The following is a 22204-nucleotide window of genomic DNA, read 5'->3' on the forward strand; positions in this document are numbered from 1 at the left end:
TGTAAACACTGGGTCTGTGGTTCTGCCTACATTCCGCGTAACCTTTCGACATGACTAGATAAGACCCTTCTTCCTCGGCTGGGGTCGTTTAGAGCCCTTTGAAGCTGCATTTAAACTACATTTTAGAAGTTCAAAATCAGGGCACCAATGACAACCATTACATGGAGAAAAATCCTGAAATGCTTTCCTCAAAAACCATAATTTCTTCACGACTGAAGACAGAAAGACATGAACATCTTGATTATTAAGGGGGTGAGTACATTTTTTGTAAATTGTTGTTCTGAAAGTGGAGTTCTCCTTTAAATTTGAGGATATTGGACCTGGAAAGTCCTTGAAAGATCCTTGAATTCGAAGTTGACCAAGGTGTGGGAACCCTGAATACTGTTTTGTGTCATGGAATGTAGTTTTAAGAGTTTTTTAGAATGTACTTGTTTGGATTTTTCAAATATGTGGCTTGTTTATAATGATCAGAATCAGAAAGAGCTTTATTGCCAAGCCTTCACATACAAGGAATTTGTTTTAGCGTCACAGGCTTTCGATACACAGAGACAATAAAAGGATGACAATAAAAATACAAATATGTAAATATAAATAGCCAAAAATGGAAAAATAAATGGAAAAATAAAAGAAATTGTATATACAGTTGTGCTATAGATGATAGAATAGGAACAGAATAGAATGGGATGTAGTAGGATGTAGGTGGTAACAGATAAATATAAGGTTATTGCACATATTTTTATTGCACAATGGGGGAATATTTAGCTGTTCAAAAGGTAGATTTCCTGGGGGAAGAAACTGGCTATCCTGGTATTTGGGGCTCTGTAGCGCCGACCAGATGGCAAAACTTCAAAAAGGGGATGGCTTGGATGTGAGGGATCCAGAGTGATTTTCTGAGCCCTTTTCCTTACTTTCCTGGATGTGTACAGTTCTTGAAGGGTGAGCAGGGGAGCACCAATAATCCTTTCGGCAGTCCGAACCATTCTCTGTAGTCTTCTGGTGTCTGATAGCTGAGCCAAACCAGACAGTTATTGATGTGCACAGAACAGACTTGATGATGGTTTAGTAGAACTGCTTCAGCAGCTCCTGTGGCAGGTTGAACTTCCTCAGCTGGTGAAGGAAGTACAACATTTGTTAGGCCTTTTTCACAATGGTCCTGGGAGATGGTGGAGCCCAGGAACTTGAATGTCTCCACTGCAGCCACAGAGGTTTAACTAACCATTTTTATTTGTATTTGTAGTTGTTAAAGTAGCCAGCTTACATAACATTTCGCAGTTACAGTAACTGTGTATTTCGTCAGCTTATTTAGGCTAATGATATTAAAAAATGCTAAGGAATCATATGATTAGCATGTTAAAATAAAACGAAATTGCACCTTTCAGAGGATGATAATCATGTCCCAGCCAGGTTCGTCACTTAAGTTGCTGCAGTTCCCTTATCACTGTATCCCTTGTTGCGGTTCCCTTTGTTTATGCAAATTGACATAAATACAGATATTAAATAGAAGAGAATTTCTCTGTGACTTATATGTAGCACAGCATCAGGACTTTGCTTGTGATTTTTCTAATGTTCTTAAAAAAAGGATCTTTTCATGAACTTCAATGCAAAACCAAAAAAAGCAGCTCTACATTAGGATTACATCATTCAGCTGTAATCCGTGCTAATAAAAATAGATTTCTAATTAATAATCTTTGACTGTGTTTACTCCTTGGCAGTGTGGAATGCTGTAAAATATCCCCACTTAGTGAATTTTTTATACCTGATCCTAACGGTGAGTTTCCAAAGGTTGTTTTTTTTTCACTACCACTGAGAAATTTTAACCAAAGAATGTTATAGACTTCTCATTAAGCCCCTAATGAATTATATCAATTTGTGGAAAATGGGCATCCGATGACCCCTTTAAAAAGTGACAAGCTCACCAGAAAGATGTAGCACTCCAAAAAGAAAGGTGTGATCACGTGTTAACATCCCTACACACATAAACTGACCCAAACACCATCTTTTCAACTGGTAAGCATATAGAAGACCATAAAGAAACATTTAAAGGGGTCATTGGATATGACTCTTTAGGATCTTAATGAAAAGTCTATAATATACTTTGGTTAAAAATTCTCAGTGGTTGTAGTGTAAAACAACACCCTTTTTACCATGTCAAAATCAGCTCTGCAAAAATCATCCTGTTTTAGTCGAGGTTGCTTTAAATGTTAATGAGCTCTGCTCGCCCGCCCCTCTCTTCTCTCTGTGGAGTGACAAGCCTGTTTACTTTAGCCGCATTTAGCCGTGTTTAGCCGCTAAACTTGCTAACTATAACATTATTAGGAAAGGCGATGGCAAAGATTCATAAAAAAAACCTTATAATCACTTCTGCTGTAGGTGAAGCTGGATCACAAATGATTCACGCAAACATAGATGCATTTATGTAGATCAAGAGGAGCATTCCATTCACAAACAAACGTAACCCACTGCATCTTCAGCGGCTCAAATGTCGGGAGTAAATGACGACCACCATGTTCATTATTACATCCAGCAACACAACACCTCAATCGCTCAATCTGAGATATTCTTGTCTAACTTACATCCCTGCTCCGGCATCAAAACAATGGAGGTTGGACTGTTACAGCTGATTTAGTGCGGGTCTGAGGTAAGACGCTCATGTCAATCAACTACCGTGGGAGCAGCCTCTTGAGGGTGTGACACCACACCGACAGGCATCTGAGAATGGCTTGATTTGAAAAAGGAGATATTATTTTTACAGATTAATTAAAAACCACTGCATGGATTTTTATCATTATAGGGTAGATTTGTACATACACTGACAACACACATTAATGTTCAAACAACATGTAAAAGTGAACTTTGCATCCGATGACCCCTTTAAAAATCACAGTGTTTCCAAACTTTTGACAAGTACGGTATATTTGTTTTATATATTTGAAATATTTTATTTCATATTTTATATATGAAGAGTTCAGATGCAAAAGCCACTAAATCCATCTGACGTATTTCTGTAAAAATTAGCATTTCTTTCTGGCTACCTTGTATAGGTTTCTATGTAAGTACTGGTACTTCTGATTGGGCTGAGGCTGGAATCTAGGAAGTTTGAAGTAAAAGTATTTGATGGACGTATAGTATGTGTCCGGAGCATTCACTTATTATATATCTAATAAATCAAGAATATCTTCATTTTGTTTTTGTTTAATGAATGAATGAATCAGAATAAAGGCTTTCATTTACAGACAAACAGAAAAAGATTTTAATATTACATAACAAATATGTTTTGATTGCATGGCTTCAGCATCTTTTTTATGAAGCTGTGGTCTCACTCAACTTCTTCTCAGCCAGTGACAGCAGCTGCTTCCTTCCTTCAAAGAGCAAAATACTTGCAGCCATGGCGGAGTTCAGGCTGTCCACACCATGTACCATAGGGATCAGTAACCTCCGCCCTCCAGTCCTCTCAGCCAATTGCAAAGCCTCCCGACTCAGACCGTGTGTTTCTCCACCAATTACCAGGCCTGTGTGCCTAGCAACCCAGTCATTGTAATAATACTGTGTCTCGAGGGATTTACCACTATCATAATCCTCAAAACCACACAAATCACCATCCTCATATTGCACCTTCCTTGGATACTGATGTCCTCTGACCCAACCATAATCTGAAGGCTTTTTTTGTTTTTGAGGGATTGCGGTATTGTCATCTTCGGTAATGGTGGTGCTGCAGTTGTCGGCTACGTGAACAGTTGCTGTTTTTGGCAGGTGACTTGAAATATCACTCCACGTTAGACTCGGGATTACGGGGAGACGAAAGTGAGCACCCATGGCCGCCCTAAGGACTTTGGGCTCCCAAACATCCACACATCCTGAGGAGAGATCATATAATATAATATAAGATAAGATAAGATAAGATAATTCAGGGCTCTACAGTACGACCTTTTCAGTCGCATATGCAACTGAAAACTACTCCGTACGATTAGGAAAAAATATTTAGGAGCACCAGTGCAACCCGATCAGCATATTTGTGTATTTGTGCCGAGGGGAGCTTCAAAGGTTTCTACGCGTTTTTGCAACGTTGAGTAATGTATTACAGACATATCCGACAAATCCATTCATAAACAAAGTGTAGAGAGACTGTAAATAAGAGATTCATTGTGCAGTGTAGAGAGCTTCGTTGATTATAATGGAACTTTGTGAGATCGCGATGAACTGAGTGACAGCTTTCAATGTTTTTAAGGGAATTTGTAAATGAGAAATTGATTTAATACAACAGTTAAATAAACGAAGTCAATATTAAATGGCATGTTAAGTGACATTGCCTGACTATAACACTATTGTCTGATTTTGCTCTATTTCGTCATCAAAAAAAGTTTGAAACAAGTCACAGCTGAGCCACTTCGCATCTCCATTCAAACACAGTGGTGTTTCGTTTATGAATGAACGTGCATTTTTAAACGAATCTAGTGAGTCAATGAATCAATTTTCCATTCATAAGGACAGTCACTTGCTTTATTCCTGGATGAATCAGCCATTCAAACGAATGATTCAGTAATTAAATCAGTGACTTGCCACCACCTACTGGCAGTTTTAGTTTCATTTTTTTAAAGTATCTTTTCAGTTATTTAAATTATTTAATATTTCTGTATTCAAAATTTTATATTTAAAACATTAATCTCAACATGAATTTATGAATTTAAATGCACACATTCCATCTCTGAGCCTCATTAAACATAAAATACAGTTACAAGCCACTTTTGTGTTGTTCTGTCACAAATTCTGTAGTACAAATTTTGTTAATACTGATTTCATTTGATATGTAGCTTATTCTTATTCTACTTGTTCTTATTCTGTGGTTTTAATTAGAAATTGTAAAATTTGACATAAAAGATGACATACTTTTAAATTATGTTAGAAAAATGCCATTACAAAGGTAAAAACAAAATTCCCCTTTAATTCACTTTAAGGAGTCAAATATCACCTGGTAATGGAAAGGCTAATTTTTGATCAGAGTTTTTGATTATTAGAAGGTGCTCCTAAAATTTTGACTGTGCTCCTAAATTTAAAAGAAAAGTAAGCATAGAGCTCTGAATATAATATAATAGATTTGCTGTTACCTTTAGTCAGCAGCACACTATGACACCCGGCAGCGGCAGCAGAGCGTAACACTGCGCCCAGGTTTCCAGGATCTCTCACGTTGTCACAAATCAGTGTTAGAGGCACCGGCTTGCCATACTTTTCTTCACAGAATGTTAAATTTGATGCTACGGGACGTTTGAATATGGCTGCAATCAGAGAATATAAAATTAAAGTGCTGCTAAATGGGACAATTTGATTTGCACTGATAATGGAGATCGTCTTACCTATTATGTTTTTTGAGATGTCAAGATCAGACCAGAATTTGGTGTCTTCCATTCTGACTTTCACAGTGCTGGTACGTCTGAGTTTATCCAGGGGGAGCTCCCGCAGTGCATCCACAGAACTGAAATAAACAGTTTGTGCTATGGCCCCTGCATCCAGAGCGCTGCGTATAAGATGCTTTCCTTCCAAAACAACTTTACCTTGCTGCTCACGAAGCTTCTTAGATCGAGCTATGTTGACCAACCTCCTGCATATAAAATGGAAATCAAATACAAAATTATTTGTAGTAAATAGAAAATTTGTTACTATTTATTAGCAACTGAGTCTTCAAGTTTCGATATATTTACAGTGGGAAACTTACAAAATATCTTGATGGAGGATTTTTGTCATAAAAGAAAAAACAAAAATTTTGATCTATGTATTGTTTGAATTTTCTATGAAAACTAATAATTGTTTATTTTGTTAATGTCCTAAGACGCAAATATTTTTGAAAGAACCTAATTACAAAAAAAAGCAATGATTTTTGTTGATTTTGTAGAAACCTATATTATGCTTTTTTCTTTTTCTTTTTTTTTCAATGGTGAAAAGTTTTATATTTATGTTTGATTTGATTATTATAATTGCCCGTTACTATATCATAAAGTTGAAATTTAAATTTGATGTTAAAAACAATACAAAAAAGTACAAATTTAACAGCAAGTAAAACGATACAGCTGTTTTATAAGTACAAGTTGTTTATGTAAAAGTTATTACAGTCTTATTACAGTTAAAATAAATGAATAAAAATTTTAAAAAAATCTACAAGGTGAAATTTCTTTTTAAAACAATAAAAAATTCCTAGTAAAATATTCTGAAATAGCTTCTAATAGAAACATTCTGCTTTGATAGTACTGCCTTTTGATCACTACGCTAAAACCTTTCACTGATTCAGTTTGATTTTTTGTTGGTTCAGTGATTTATAAATGTTTTAAATATACAACTCTTAAATATACAATATATAGCCATTATATATCGTATGGGATGAAAATCACAACATTTCATAACAAAATTACTCAAATTTAGGAGCACCTTCTAATAATCAAAAAATCTGATCAAAAATGAGCCTTTCCATTACCAGGTGATATTTCACTCCTTAAAGTGAATTAAAGGGGAATTTTTTTTTTTTGCCTTTGTAATGGCATTTTTCTAACATAATTTAAAAGTATGTCATCTTTTATGTCAAATTTTACAATTTCTAATTAAAACAGCAGAATAAGAACAAGTAGAATAAGAAGCTTCTTAGATCCAGCTATGCTGACCAACCTCCTGCATATAAAATGGAAATCAAATACAAAATTATTGGTAGTAAATAGAACATTTGTTACTATTTATTAGCAACTGAGTCTTTTTATTAAAGGACATGTAATTCTCCAAGAAAAAAAAAGGCAAACATTCACAACAACATGCACAAGATGCAAAATAGAGATTCAAGGTATTTAATTCATTTTTCACAACCTTAAGTGACTGCAACTGTATCTTTAATTTATTGCAAAACAAAACAAAAAACACTTTTAATATTAGACTCATTTTCTTTGTCGCTTCAGGCAAGAATTACGTAGTAACAAATGTCAGTAAAGTCTGATAAATAATATTACTCACGTCAAACTCTTGTCCCCAGGCTGTGCTTTCTCATACAGCAAACCATCAACTTCTCCGAAACGGGACAATGTTGTGAATCGATGAGTGTCATCATTTATCACCTTTTTCTGAGGTAACTGTGAGAACTGAACTGAATCCGAGATGTTGCCACAGCTTCGGGTGTCATATCTAGCACAGTCGGGTCGTTGAATGCTGGCTTTTTCAGCGTTTTTGAAAATGTTGTCTTGTAATAAATGTTCCTTTTGACTGACGACCCGTTTCGAATTTTCTATCGAATCGCTCACTTGAATTAAACCAGACACACATCTGCGTCTACGCACATATCTTTTTATATTTACTGAATGACATCGCAATGTCAATACTGGTTGAAATATTGTGCACGAAAACCTCATGCTTGCAATGCGCGTCGCCATCTTGACAAGTGAATTTCCGGGACGCGAGTTTACAAATACTACTATGGGGAAGGTCATTATTTATAATGTGACCCTGGACCACAAAACCAGTCGTAAGGGTCACTTTTTTGAAACTGAGATTTACACATAATACGAAAGCTGAATAAAAAAGCTTTCCATATATTGTTATGGTAGGACAATATTTAGCCAAGATACAACTATTTGAAAATCAAAATATTAATATTTTTGGCCAAATGAAGTTCTTAGCAATGCATATTACTAAACAAAAATCAAGTTTTGATATATTTACAGTGGGAAATTTACAAAATATCTTGATGGAGGATTTTTGTCATAAAAGAAAAAACAATAATTTTGATCTCTGTATTGTTTGAATTTTCTATGAAAACTAATAATTGTTTATTTTCTTAATGTCCTAAGACCCAAATATTTTTGAAAGAACCTAATTACAAAAAAAAAGCAATGATTTTTGTTAATCTTGTAGAAACCGATATTATGCTTTTTTTTTTTTTTTTTTTTTTTTTTTTTTTTTTTTTTTTTGATGTTGAAAAGTTTTATATTTATGTTTTTTGATTATTATAATTGCCGTTACTATATCATAAAGTTGAAATTTAAATTCGATGTTAAAAACAATACAAAGTACAAATTTAACAGCAAGGAAAACAATACAGCTGTTTAATAAGTACAAGCTGTTTATGTAAAAGTTATTACAGTCTTATTACAGTTAAAATAAATGAATACAATTTTTTTTAAAATCTACAAGGTGAAATTTCTTTTTAAAACAATAAAAAATTCCTAGTAAAATATTCTGAAATAGCTTCTAATAGAAACGTTCTGCTTTGATAGTAATGCATTTTGATCACTACGTGAAATAGCTAAAACCTTTCACTGATTCAGTTTGATTTATATTGGTTCAGTGATTTATACATGTTATCAATATACAACTTTAGATTGGAGTAGCCATTATATATCGTATGGGATAAAAATCACAACATTTCATAACAAAATACTCAAATTAATATCAAAATTGCAGATTGTTAAAAATATCTCCCCTAGTGAAAAATAAATATACTAAAATGTATTTAATACATGTATTTCATGCTATTTCAATTTACATATTATGTACTTAATAAAAATACCCTGCAGTTGTACTTTTAATATACTAAACAGGTACATTTAAAGTCTGCTAAATTGGAACAACTAATTTTGTATTTGATCCACTTTAATTGTGCGGAAGTAGTTCTGAGGTCCAGCTAAAGATATACTGAAGTATTTTTGATTGTGCTAAAGTGGAACTATTGCGAATATACTTTAGGTAGACTTTATTCTTTAAATGCATAAATATTTAAGGATCATACAGTCCTCATAAATAGTGACATTAAAACATATTTTAGGCTTATTTTAGGCAGAAGTAGTACTCCAAATGAAGTTTAATTACAATTTTTTATCACTAAATCTCAACTAATATGTCAGTAAATATGTTAATAGTCTTGAACTATTCTTAGTTTAAAAATTAATTGTGCATTTTAAATCTATTACGTTTTTACTAGGGTCAATATGACAAAACATTTGTTTATATTTATATATAGATATTTATATACTCAACTTTATTTTATTTATTTAGTAATAAATAGACTATTTAGACAATTTGTTGTAGTGTCATTTAAATACTGAAATATAAAAATCAAGCACAGACAATTAAGCTGGCATACTATAGGCCTTAATTTACATTATTAGCATACATGCATAATATTTGGACAGAAAAAAAGTGAAAATGTAGCTATATAATTATTTTTTACCATCTATTTTTCTTTTTGTAAAGCCTCACCAATCTAGGGAGCCACATATGGTTGCCTTTTATAGAAGTATGATTTAAGTGTTGCCTCTCAGCATTATCATCCATGCATTATGGGCAATTGTGCAGCTACTGTTTCTAATCATTATTCTAAAGACGTGGGTGTAAGTGGATTTGTAAACAAGGAAAACAGAACTGATTTGACTATCTGACTATTTGCCAAAATACCATACTATAAAACGGTTTTTATAAATTCAGTCATACCAACTGTACATTCTGCAACAACACTGATCATGAGATAATCCATCCCTTTTCGTATGCAACCCAATGTTGCTGAAAAAATCAGCTGTCACAGGACATATGATATTCTCTCTCTCTCTTTGTGCAATGGAATGATTCTACAGATGGTTAAGGTTCTTCATGGAACTATTTATGCCAAGATGCCTATTTTTAAGAGTACAATGTTCAGATATAACTATAAATTTACAGAAAGCATTACACTATAGTACTTAATGTTTAATAACGTCATGTTTCATCGCTGGATGTAAATAATTCAGCTCCTGATACTGTTTCGATGGGCGCTGGAGTGGGCGTGGTCTAACAGCTCGACGAGAAATCCGATTGGATGACAGTAACGTGAGAGGATGCGCAGTATTCTTCAATGCTATCAGAGATTATCTTGTTTTTGTCGCCATATCTGTCACACTGATAACGCTTCGGTAGAAAAGTAATTCTTCTGTGTAGTTCAATGTGAGACATAATGTAAAAGCTCTTGCCCTGTCCAATTTCAAGCGTTTGTAACAGAAATGCACGTTGCTGGCAGTGCTCTGTCCCTCACTGCCACTGAAACTACAAGCGACAACATGGATGAACAGTATGTAAGATTCAACTAACGTTGATATTTTACGCAAGACGACAAATGTGATGGGTACCGATGCTAGCAAGAACAGCAAGGTTAGTTCTTTAAATTATTTTCTTGGTACGAAGGGTGAGAACACGTAAAAACATTGTAAGATAGTGTTGTGGATGGCTGCTGACTGTGGCATGTGTTACTTTAATGTTTGATCTGTACTTGGTAAGAGTTAAGCAATGCATGTCTATTTTTAGAAGCTAAGTCTTAATAGGTTATTTAAGTCATATTTAATGAAAAAAGAAGCAAACAAATGTATGCTATATAAAATTATGTTTATGTTTTGTATTGTATTGTTTTTATATGCAACAAGAGGGATGCTATGAGACGTTTTTTGTGTGTGTTTGTTTATAAGTAGGTCATTGCATTTTGTTTAAATACATATTTATAGTTAGTAAATACCTAGTTATGTTTTACGCAAGCAGAATAATTACATGAGCCATTTCACATTTGTGTGGATTTGACTGAAAGCAAAGCCAAGGAAAAGTGTGTCATCCGGGCATAATTAACATAATTAAATTAATATGAATATTATGGTAATTTCCTAGAATATGAGCATTTTTGACTTGATATTTCTTATTTAAAATGTGCATTGAAATTCATGGGATATTGAATGTATTTCAATCTGACTGTACACATCTGTACACATAAATTCATCATTACCATTGCACACTGTTAATTCCACCACAACCAGTTATGTTCTTCTTTAAAAATCTCCTTAAAACATGTTTATGGCTTATTATTTTCCTCTTGTATATTTCTTCAGTTTCTTATAATTATTTGAAATAAAAGACAAGTATCCACAGTTACAGAGACACCCATGAACGTTAAAAAAATAGGTCATCGCTGGAATATGAGTAACCATGTAATTATTATTTAATGACATTCATTCACAGCAGTGTACAGGGTCGGAGGAGCAGTCACAAATATCCAGATGGCGGGGATTTCTCTCTGCTGTGGGTATTGCTCTCCCAGCTGGGCTCTGCCGAATCAACCCATTACGAATCGGATCACATAGAATGATTTGTGACAAGGAGCCATCCATTCCTGAGCACCTGGTCTCCTCATTACCGGGCCCTGAGAAACTCTGTATGGAATGGAGTCTGCCAAGTTTTATCAATATGTTTCTGCCTGAATTCCCCCATCGCAACGTCCCAGGACATGAACATTTTCAGGTGAGAAGCTCATTAGTCAGCTTTTCGTTATTATTGTTTTATGTATATTTTCCTCATTATTTTATCATATTGTCCAACCTGTAGGTCCTGGGTTACATAGCAAAAGGATCTTTTGGACCCATTTTAAAGGTTAAGGATAAGTCGAAGCAAAAGGTTTATGCAGTTAAGGTAAAAACTTTGTCTATATTTTAATATATATGTGTAGGGTACAACAGGGCTAAAGGCACACCTTAAGTAAAAATGTGCTGTTCACTGCGCCTAAAATGCATATTTGCAAAAAAAAAGTTTGTATTGAACATTTTTGGAGCAACAGATTTTGTGTGACAATAAATAATACAAGTCGTTATTTTTGTTTTAAAATCACACAGTATTGATATAAATACTTTAGCTAAAATAACAATGTTTTTTTTAATAATGTCTAAGTTATTACTCGTTCTGAAGATTCTGAAGCAGTTAATATAGATTTACAGTAACAACAAATTATATTTTATTACATGATATCATGTATCATGTATCATGAATATCATGTTTTTAAATATGATGGTTTTATTCTAAACATGGTGATTATCTTGAAAATAATAATACCAAAATAATGATATTTACCATCTGAATCTAACCATGTCATGTCAACAAATCAAAAAGTCAGCCATCTATTAATTATCATGTTAATTATCATGTGCCTTTAACCCCAACACCAGGGGCACTTTTTACCCCAAATACTACACCATACTTTTACATATTTTTTCGTTATTTAAAAACTGTTGCTTTAATTATCGTAAACAAATCATTAAGAAGACATTTGTCTCAAAATCTAAATCGTATTAAAAACTTAAATCTACAGCATATTAAAAACATCAAAAATTAGATCAAGTAAGCACAGAATCAACTTTGCGGCGCTGCCCATGATCGCGTCAAGGATCAGACAAATTTGCATGTGCATCTTGAAAAGCGATTGTTTTGGAAGGTGCTACGCCACGTTTTTGTGCCATCTAGTGGTTTAGAGGAAAATAATATCAAAGGCACCTTTTACCCCCTGGGGGCACCTTTAGCTACATTGTACCCTACTTATTGTATATTATTATCAAGGGGTCTGTTAAATTTCAGTTTTTTAAGGTCTCTTACGTTTACCAAGGCTGCATTTATTTGATCAAAAATACAGTAAAACAGTAATATTTTGTAAAAATATTGCAATTTAGAATAACTGTTTTCTATTTTTATGTATTTTAAAAGGTCATTTATTCGTGTTTTGCAAAGCTGAATTTTCAGCATCATTACTCCATGATCCTTCAGAAATAATAATATTCAAATATTATTATCAAATATAAGAAAAATAATATTCTGATTTGATGCTCAAAAAACATGTTGTGCTACCTGATGTTTTGTGGAAACCATTATATATTTTTTCAGGATTCTTTGATGAATAGAAAGTTAGCTTTTTTTAAATATAAATATTTTGTAACATTCTAACATGTCATTTTTGATCATTTTTATGCATCCTTGCTCAAAGAATATACTTTTTTTTTTTTTTTTTAAATCTTACTGGCCCCAAATTTTTATAAACGTTAGCGTATATGAATTAGTCATCCTCTTCATGAGGAAGAATAAACAACCTGTTATAGCAACATAGTAATGTTCATTCACCATTTGTGTTTATTGTCTAATGCAGGTTATTCCAAAATCTGAGATTTTGCGCTTGGGAGTTTTGGAGCAGTCTAAGGAGGAAGTAATAGTCCAGGTGAGCCTCAGTTTTCTGTGATGTCATCATTTTTATCCGGTCTATTAGTCTATGCCATCTTTTACAGCCACTGACTCCTAGCACGTGACACAGGTGCTATGGAGATTGAGGTGGTCTGTGTTTTAGTAGCAACAGGAAAGAAATGCAAATTCACTGGAAGAGAGCTAGGATGAATATAAGCAGGTCACTTTATCACCCTGGTTCTTGGTAGAGGTCGAGTTCAAAACCCACAGAGGTTTATGACTCACTGTACCTGTGGTCTTGTTGTCAAATTGTTGCTTTGCAGCGTCAGGTCCGCCACCCTTTTGTCCACGACCTGCAGGACTGCTGGCAGACCCAACGGCACATCTACATTAGTGAGTGATTCAGAACTCTCCTCCTGCCTTTCCCACCACTAAATTTAAGTCTTCCCTCACAACCAAGTGCCATGTGGCCCTGACACAAAAATCTCCCTGGATCTCCTACAAACTATCATTAGACCTGAAGTTCTCAGTTTTCAGGAGCTATTATTTTAGTCTTTAGTGTTAAAAAAAAGATCCTCCATAATCAATTCTAACATGCTGATTTGGTTGCTTAAGAAACATTTCTTATTATCAGTGCTGAGAACAGTTGTGCTGCTTAATATTTTTGTAAAAAACCATGACACGTTTTTTTCAAGTTTCTTTGATGAATAGAAAGTTCAAAAGAGCAGCATTTATTTGAAGTAGAAATCGTTTGTGGGAAAGGAGAAAGTGTAAAACACTTCACCACTTCGCTTCATGTGTACAGAGTATCAGAATGAGAGTTCCCAAAATTCAAAGAATGAAAGCAATTCATGTTTTATAGTAGTCGTTCTCAACTTCAGAGCAGGAAATCCACTGCTCTGCACATTTTGTATACCATTCTTATTTAACGCACTTGATTCAAAACATAAGTTTGTTAGAGGAGAGCTTCATGAACTGAGTGTGTCAGATAAGAGAAACATACAAAATGTGCAGAGCAGTGGGTCACTCCAGGACCAGAGTTGTTAACCACTGTTTTATACAATATGGGTGCTATCCATGGTGCTGATTTCATGTAAAGTGACCCAAAGACTTTTGAACTAGATAGGTTCGTCTAGACAAACTTATGTTTATTAAAAATAACTTAAATCATTTTGGCTTGAGAAAGCCTGGCCAGAAAGCTTGAATTCTTGAAGTCTTTTAAAGAGACATGCAGCTTCAGATAGATACAGTTAAGGTCAAAAGTTTACATACACCTTGCAGAATCTGCAAAATGTTAATTGTTTTACCAAAATAAGAGGGATAATACAAAATGCATGCTGATCTAATATTTCACATAAAATCTGTTTATATTTTCTACAAGAGAAAATAATAGTTGAATTTATAAAATTGACTCTCACTGATGCTCCGGAAGGAAACACAATGCATTAAGAGCCGGGGGTGAAAATGTTTTGAATTTGAAGATCTAAAATAAGTTAAATTTAAATTTAACTTATTTTGTCTTCTGGGAAACATGTAAGTATCTTATGTAGCTTTTGAAGGGCAGTACTACATGACAAAAAATATAATATTTAGGCAAAATAAGAAAAATGTACACATCTTCATTCTGTTCAAAAGTTTTCACCCCTGGCTTTTAATGCTTCGTTTTTCCTTCTGGAGCATCAGTGAGCGTTTGAATCTTCTGTAATAGTTGCATATGACTCTCAGTTGTCCTTATTGTGAAAAGATGGTTCTCAAATCATACAGTCATTGTTGAAAAGGGTTCAAATACAAAAAAGCTGAAAAACCAAAAAGCTGAAAAAGGATTTTTCTGAAGAACAGCAGGCAGTTTAACTGTTCAGGACAAACAAGGAATTCATGGACAAACACAGCTGTGGATCATTCAGATAACAACAGAGTATTAAGAATCAAGGGGACGTAAACTTTTAAATGGGGTCATTTTTATAAATTCAACTATTATTTTCTCTTGTGTCTTCTATGTGAAATATCTTATTCAGGTCAGTACTAAATAAAAATGGCATGCATTTTGTATGATCCCTCTTATTTTGGTAAAATAATTAACATTTTGCAGATTCTACAAGGTGTATGTAAACTTTTGACCTCAACTGTAGATAGATAGATAGATAGATGTTTTCAGCTACCAATAAAATAAACCAATAGAATAGACTTTATTTCCAAAATCAGTGAAGAAAAAAGTCCAAAAAGTCCACAGATTCAATCTGAGCCCACTTATTAGGACTCCTCAGTCCAAACCTTAAGTCCTTTTTTTCCCCAGTGTTTGATTTCCCAGTGATCCTGACTGCATTTGTGAAAGTCAGTTTTCTTCTTCCACTATGATGTTTACCCCTTGAATGTTTTCTCCTAGCTAAAGCTGTGATGATCATGTCACTTCCTTTGATTGTCACCTGATTACTTCATTCACAGCCTGCACTGTTTTATTCCTATTTCTACTGACACTTAATTCAGTCTACAGTTGGGATTTGTTTGTATCAAGCTTAAGATGGTGTTTTATAACACAGAATGTTCTGTACTTCATCTGACCGTGATGTTCTACCAGTCAGTGGTCTGGATAAGGGCATAACTGTTAGAAACAGATGGTCTTGACTGATGTATTATGAATATGGTCAAGTGACAGATGTTTTAGTTGGATTTTTGTGTTTGTCTCTAACTGGGATTTGCAAATTCAGGCACTGTTTATATGGTTTGTTTCTGTTTTTTCCCTCTCTAGTGTGTGATTACTGCAGCACAGGGGACTTGTACACATACTGGGTGATGATTGGACAGTTTGGAGAGGATGTGGTAAAAGTGTTTGCTGCTGAATTAGGTTCTGCTCTAGGTAAGCAAATTTATATGACAAGAAATACTTTGGGAAATACCGTGAAAAAAAGTATTTTATATTCACCAAGGCTTCACTTATTTGATCAAAAATACAATGAAAACTGTAATTTGTGAAATATTGTTACAGTAAATTGTATGGGTGTGGCTTCCAGTCTCATCTGTGTCCAGCTTTTTTTAACTGTACAAAACAGCTCGTTTTGCTGTTTGATATTGCAAATTGGTGTGTCTTACCATATCATTTTAACATATTATCTTAATTAACAGTTTACCATTTGCTGCACATTGTTATTCTTATTATTAGTTCCCCGTAGCGGCTAATGAACTGGAAGTCTTGCCCATAGGCTTACGTATTTGCAGCGCCTCTGGGCTGCTCATCCAAGACCCTATCTACATGAATAGGGGAATCCTGAAATCTCAAAAACGGCTCGTTGAACTCACAATTAAATTACATATTTTAAATCAGCAACAAAATCTGAAATGAACTGCCCCATGAATGTTGTCTCTTATGCTCAAATAGCTTTTAAAAAGCTTATTTTTCAAGTTAGACCAGCCAATGTGCATGCCCAGCCACAACGCGCTTGTAACTGCGCTTGCGCATCGGTCGATCCAGCCTCAGGTATGTATGAGAACCGGCGCTCTTAAAGAAGAACTCCAACAATTTACAAATAATTTACTCACCTCCTTGTCATCCAAGATGTCTTTCTTTCTTCACTTGTAAAGAAATTATGTTTTTTACAGTTAAACATTTCAGCATTTTTCCCCATATAATGGACTGCTTTAGTGCCCCGATTTTGAACTTCCAAAATGCAGTTTAAATGCGGCTTCAAACGATCCCAAATGCGATTGTAAACAATCCCAGCCAAGAAAGAAGGGTCTTATCTAGCGAAACGATTGGTTATTTTTTTTTTAAATAATACAATTTATATACTTTTTAATGCTAAACGCTCGTCTTGTCTTACTCTGCCTGGACTGTTTTTGTTCTGGTTCATGACAGTTAGTGTATGTTGAAAAACTCCCATCTCATGTTCTCCCTCAACTTCAAAATGGTCCTATATCGCTGTTTTACCTTTTTTGTTAAGGGTGTTTGATCTTTTTTGCATGTTCACTTTGCAAACACTGGGTCTGTACTTCTGCAGCGATGTAGGATGATTTTGAAATGATTTTCGAAGTTGAGGGAGAAAATACCATCTGAGTTTTTCGACATACCCTAACTGTCTTGAGCCACAGTACACAGAGTTCAAGGACTACAGGGCAAGACAAGCGTTTGAGAATAAAAAGTATTTAAATTGTTTTTTATTTTAATGTAAATAACCGATCGTTTTGTTAGATGAGACCCTTCTTCCTTGGCTGGAATCATTTACAACCGCATTTGGGATCGTTTGAAGCCGCATTTAAACTGCATTTTGGAAGTTCAAAATTAGGGCACCATATCAGTCCATTATATGGGGAAAAATGTTGAAATGTTTTCCTCAAAAAACATAATTTCTTAACGACTGAAAAAAGAAAGACATGAACATCATGGATGACAAGGGGGTGAGTACATTATCTGTAAATTGTTGTTCTGGAAGTGGACTTCTCCTTTAACGGTCGCTGCAGTGACACAATGACTTTACCAGTCAGCGATTGGCTCTTTCATTTAGAAGGCGGGACTATTCCGCCATATTGCGCATTGCAGTTTCTCCCATTTATAAATATAGGACTGAACGGTCTTTGTATTTCTAGTCTTTGTTTCTGCTTTAAAGAATAAGGTGGATATTTTTTAAATTATTTTAAAATTTTCAGCAGCATTTTTAGAAAAAAAAATCATAAGACACTTTGACTTTGTTCTATTCTAATAAGATTATTTGAAACTGCATTTATTGGCTATAGAAATCTTTCGTAACATTATAAATGTCTTTATAGTCATTTTAATGTTATCATTTTAATGTGTCCTTGCTGAATTAAAGTATTGATGCCTTTTTAAAAAATCTTAACCCCAAACCTTTGAACAGAGGGATGTATATAATAATATAATATAATATAATATAATATAATATAATAATACATTTCAACCTAAAATCATGTATAAAAAAAATCCATGGAAATTTTGTGCCAAGCTTTTTTTTTTTCTCAAGTAGGTATACATGCTTATCAAAGTAATTGTTTTATTATACTGTAAATATTATCTTATGTTTTGTAGGGTTTCTTCATGACTGTGCAATCATCCATCGTGATGTGAAGGTATATACTGTTTTGGATGTTCTGTTAATTTAATGACCTTAAGTAATGAATATGATCAATAAAATGTTTCAAATCTTGATTTGAAATCTTGACTCCAGATTGCTTAAAAAACATTCACTGTTATATTTTTAACAGATGGAGAATGTCCTTCTAACAGACCACGGTAAGGCAGTCTGTGTTCTGCAGTCCCTCCAGTGGAGGGCAGTAGATGTCAGCTTTTTTTTCATGTAAACATCGAATGTTCCAGAACATCCAGGCTTCAGGTTTCCAGGCCAAAGAATATACCTAGAGTATTTACACAAACATGATATCATGATAGCAATAAAATATTAACAAATAATCCAGTCTAGTCATTTCATATTGTGATATTTCAGTTGTTTCAAAATGTGTTTATTAAAATGACATCAAATTACCATTTAATCATAAATTTAATTTGTTTATAATATAAACATAATCATTATTATGTAAAACTTCTAGTTTTACTATGTAAATGTGAGTGTTTTTAATATTTTATTAAAGGCCACCTACGACTGGCTGACTTCGGTTTGTCCCGGCGTCTTGAGCGTGGAGGAAGGGCATTCACTATTTGTGGAACGATCCAGTATATGGGTAAATCTATAATAAAACAAGAAATTAAAACAAATAAATGATTACTATGACTTATGTGGAACATATGTGGAATTAATATACATACATAGTCTCTCGAAATGAAAAATGAGCCATTAATGATATTTATGGCTGACTAATGAAAGGACGTTTATATGTCTAGCTATGTGTGGAATGTAAGCAAGATTTTAAAGAAATCTGTCTCTTTAGCTCCTGAAGTCCTTAGCGGTGGTCCCTACAACCACGCGGCTGACTGGTGGTCTCTCGGCATCCTTCTTTTTGCATTAGCCACTGGAAAGGTAAGGACAAATAGACATACATGTATATTTGCACCAACATTTTGTGTTTTTCTGCCTGTGTGAATAGACGTGTCATTTATGCCTAGTCATTCTAAACTCCCCCTCCCCCTCCGTTTTTGTCTCAGTTTCCTGTGTTTCCAGAGCCGGATCACTGTAGCATGCTGAGGAGAGTACGCAGCTTCCTTTATGAGATGCCAAAAAACTTCTCTCCTCCCTTTGCCCTCCTGCTTACAGAGGTACACATGCTGGTCTTTTTTTTTGCCACGATTGTATCAATCAAAAGTATCAATTTTGTCTCAGTTGCTTCTCTGCAAACCCTAAACATAGACTTAAATTAGGTCATTGTTTACATATAGTAAGAGTGTAAAGTTAAAAAATAGCAATAGTAATAAATGATCCTGTCATCATTTACTCAAACTGTGCTCAGAATTGCTGAGATCAATCAAAAATCATCAGTCATCAATCAAAAATCAGCTTTTAGTTTAAACTCTCATCAAATTCTCTGAATAAAAAGGAATCAAATTATCTAAGATATCCATTTTAAAAGGGATATTGCATCCAAAAAAGACCTGTCAACATTTACTCACCCTTGTGTCTTAAACCTGCATCACTTTCTTCTGTGAAACACTAGTTGGAAGAACTCAGGTAACCAAACAACACTAAAGCGCATTGAATTCAATTGTATAGACAAAAAACTCACGTCTCAAAGAGATCTTTAATTATGTTCCACGGAAGACCATACAGTTTAGGAACAACATGAGAGTGAGTAAATGATGATAGACTTTTCAATTCGTCACGTCATGTCACGATTTTGGCTGAATTGCCCCTTTAAAATGTATAACTTCTGATTTTTGATTGCTGGGATAATGGTGATTGTGAGCACAGAGACATTGAGATCCCATCTGAATACTAGTAACCTTTAATTATTTAAACCTATTTTTCCTCTCTTCAGCTTCTTTGTAAGACTCCAGCACGTCGTCTTCGGACACTGGAACGCTTCAAGCGGCAAACCTTTTTCCACGGCACGCCGTTTGATTCCCATCTGCTCCAAAAGACCCCCATGGAGCTGATCCTGGAGCTGAAGAACCGGCCTGACCGCCCTGCCAAAGCCCGTCGAGGCCTGACCCTGGAGCCCTTCCCTAACTTTGACTGTGACTTTCTCTTAACCTCACCTTGCACACCTACCACTCCAGACCTTTCTCCGACTCTGGCCAACATGGAACGAATAGAAGCGCTCATGCAAAGCCATGTACCTCAGGATGATGCTTCACAACGAGAAGTGTTTGTTTAACATTTTAAGACAGTTTTGTCTGGAGTTTCCAAAATCTGACATTTTAGAGACATGTGGGTCAAGGTGGGAAACTTAAAGGGATGGTCCACCCAAAAATTAGAATTTTGTCATGATTTACTTCTGTGGAGCACAAAAGAAGATATTTTGAAGAATGTTGGTAACCGCACAACTGACTTCCATTGAATGTACAAAAGAATACAGTGGAAGTCAGTGAGAACAGAAACTGTTTGGTTGCCAACATTCTTTAAAATATCTTCTCTAGTGTTCTGCAGAACAGATAAACAAATAAACAGGTTTGGAATGACATGAGGGTGAGTAAATGAGGACAATTTTTTTTTATTTTTTGGGTGGACCTTTTAATAGGAGGTTATTCCTCTGTGAAGAAATATGTTTGTTAAATGTATTTCTTTTTTTTATTGAGACACTTTAATCCTTACGTTGAATTCCTTACCTTTTGTTGAGACATTTAATGAAATGTGGTTCATAGTTCCTCAAGTCCTTTGACGTTATTTGACTATTTTGTCCTGATTAATATGCCATCACTGCATTTTCTTTAAACAAACATACCATAAATTCAGTTCTTCCTAGTTTTCAGTTTTATGCGAAAGTTTGGGAACCCCTTGCAGAATCTGTAAAAATGTGAATAATTTGAACAAAATAAGAGGGATCATACAAAATGCATGTTGTTTTTTATTTAGTACTGTCCTGAGTAAGATACTTTACATAAAAGATGTTCACATATAGTCCACAAGACAAAAAAAAGCTTAAGTTATTAAAATAATCCCCTACAAAAGTAGGTTCTTAATACTGTGTGTGGTTACCTGAATTATCTACGTTTTTTTGGTTTTGTAAAAGTTGTTCATGCAACTTTTGTATATTTGAACTCTTTCCAGCAGTGACTGTATGATTTTGAGATCCATTTTTTCACACTAAGGACAACTGAGGGACTCAAACACAACTATTAAAAAAGGTTAAAAAACAAAAAAACAATCGTGGATCATCCAGGTAACCACACACAGTATTAAGAACCAAGGGGTCCCAAACTTTTGCAGGGGGTTATTTGAACAATTTCAGCTTTTTTTGTCTTATGGACTATGTGTAAACATCTTTTATGTAAAATATCTTACTCAGGACAGTACTAAATAAAAAATAACATGCATTTTGTATAATCTCTCTTATTTTGGTAAAATTATTAACATTTTCACAGCTTCTGCAAGAGGGTCCCAAACTTTCACATAAAACTGCATATTATTTTGAAAGCTACACAAACCCTCAGGGATATACATTAATGCTAAATAGATCAAATCGTCAAGTTGATATCTGTACTTTTATATGACATTTATATGCTCAGCACTCTGCATTTTTTTTTCCATGATGCACTTTGGACTGTGGGAAAGAGCCTGTGTTATGTGTTATACCAATTTTCCTATTGACTTTATTGTTCATGCTGTTATTTTAACCACTGCTGAGGGCCTGGTTGGATGCCCATGCATGCATGAATGACCTTGTTTGCCTGAGATGACAGTTCTTGTTTTATGCCTAGAATGCCTGACACCAGTGATCCTTTATTAAACACTAAGAACAATAAATAATGTAGTAAAATGTTTTCTTTTCATGCAGTATTGTAATTGATGCTGCATGTGGTCATTTCTGAAGTTGCAGTGTCATTGCAGTGTTAGCCTCTGCTATTATTGAGCTGCGATTTCTGTAAATCTCTCTAAAATAAGAAGAGATATTTTTGAACAGTTTCTATTTTAAGTAAATAGAGCTTTTTGTGTTTAAATAGAACCAGTTTATTAGTCTGTATATGTAATGAACATTGCACATCTAATTAGTAGACAAATGTTTTTGTACGATAAAAAAAAATGTTGTAGGCACATGTTTACTTTCTTTTTTTATTTATTGAAGATATAAATAGTTATTCTATTTTAATTTGATTTTACAAAAGCCTACGTGCCTG

General features: G+C 34.3%; 2 protein-coding genes across 3 annotated transcripts; one reads left to right on the plus strand and one right to left on the minus strand.

The window, feature by feature from the left end:
- Positions 1-9: 9 nt before the first annotated feature.
- rskrb (ribosomal protein S6 kinase related b) lies at positions 10-21821 on the plus strand. 2 transcript variants are annotated; one of them, XM_051092987.1, is made up of 12 exons: positions 10-252; positions 10996-11274; positions 11359-11442; positions 12941-13009; positions 13296-13365; positions 15719-15826; positions 18008-18048; positions 18184-18211; positions 18568-18657; positions 18865-18953; positions 19079-19189; positions 19906-21821. In XM_051092987.1, the coding sequence occupies exons 1-12, from the start codon at positions 229-231 to the stop codon at positions 20242-20244; spliced, it is 1332 nt and encodes a 443-aa protein (XP_050948944.1). In that variant the 5' UTR covers positions 10-228; the 3' UTR covers positions 20245-21821. The 2 variants fall into 2 exon arrangements, with proteins under 2 accessions (XP_050948944.1, XP_050948943.1); XM_051092986.1 differs by lacking the exon at positions 10-252 and adding an exon at positions 8968-10143.
- mrm3b (mitochondrial rRNA methyltransferase 3b) lies at positions 2372-7521 on the minus strand. The gene is made up of 4 exons (XM_051092985.1): positions 6985-7521; positions 5349-5593; positions 5103-5270; positions 2372-3854 (listed from the first exon to the last, which is right to left on the minus strand). The coding sequence occupies exons 1-4, from the start codon at positions 7452-7454 to the stop codon at positions 3301-3303; spliced, it is 1437 nt and encodes a 478-aa protein (XP_050948942.1). The 5' UTR covers positions 7455-7521; the 3' UTR covers positions 2372-3300.
- Positions 21822-22204: the final 383 nt, after the last annotated feature.

The sequence above is a fragment of the Labeo rohita genome, chromosome 21 (genome assembly GCF_022985175.1).
Source record: "Labeo rohita strain BAU-BD-2019 chromosome 21, IGBB_LRoh.1.0, whole genome shotgun sequence".
In the NCBI taxonomy this organism is placed as follows: Eukaryota; Metazoa; Chordata; class Actinopteri; order Cypriniformes; family Cyprinidae; genus Labeo; species Labeo rohita.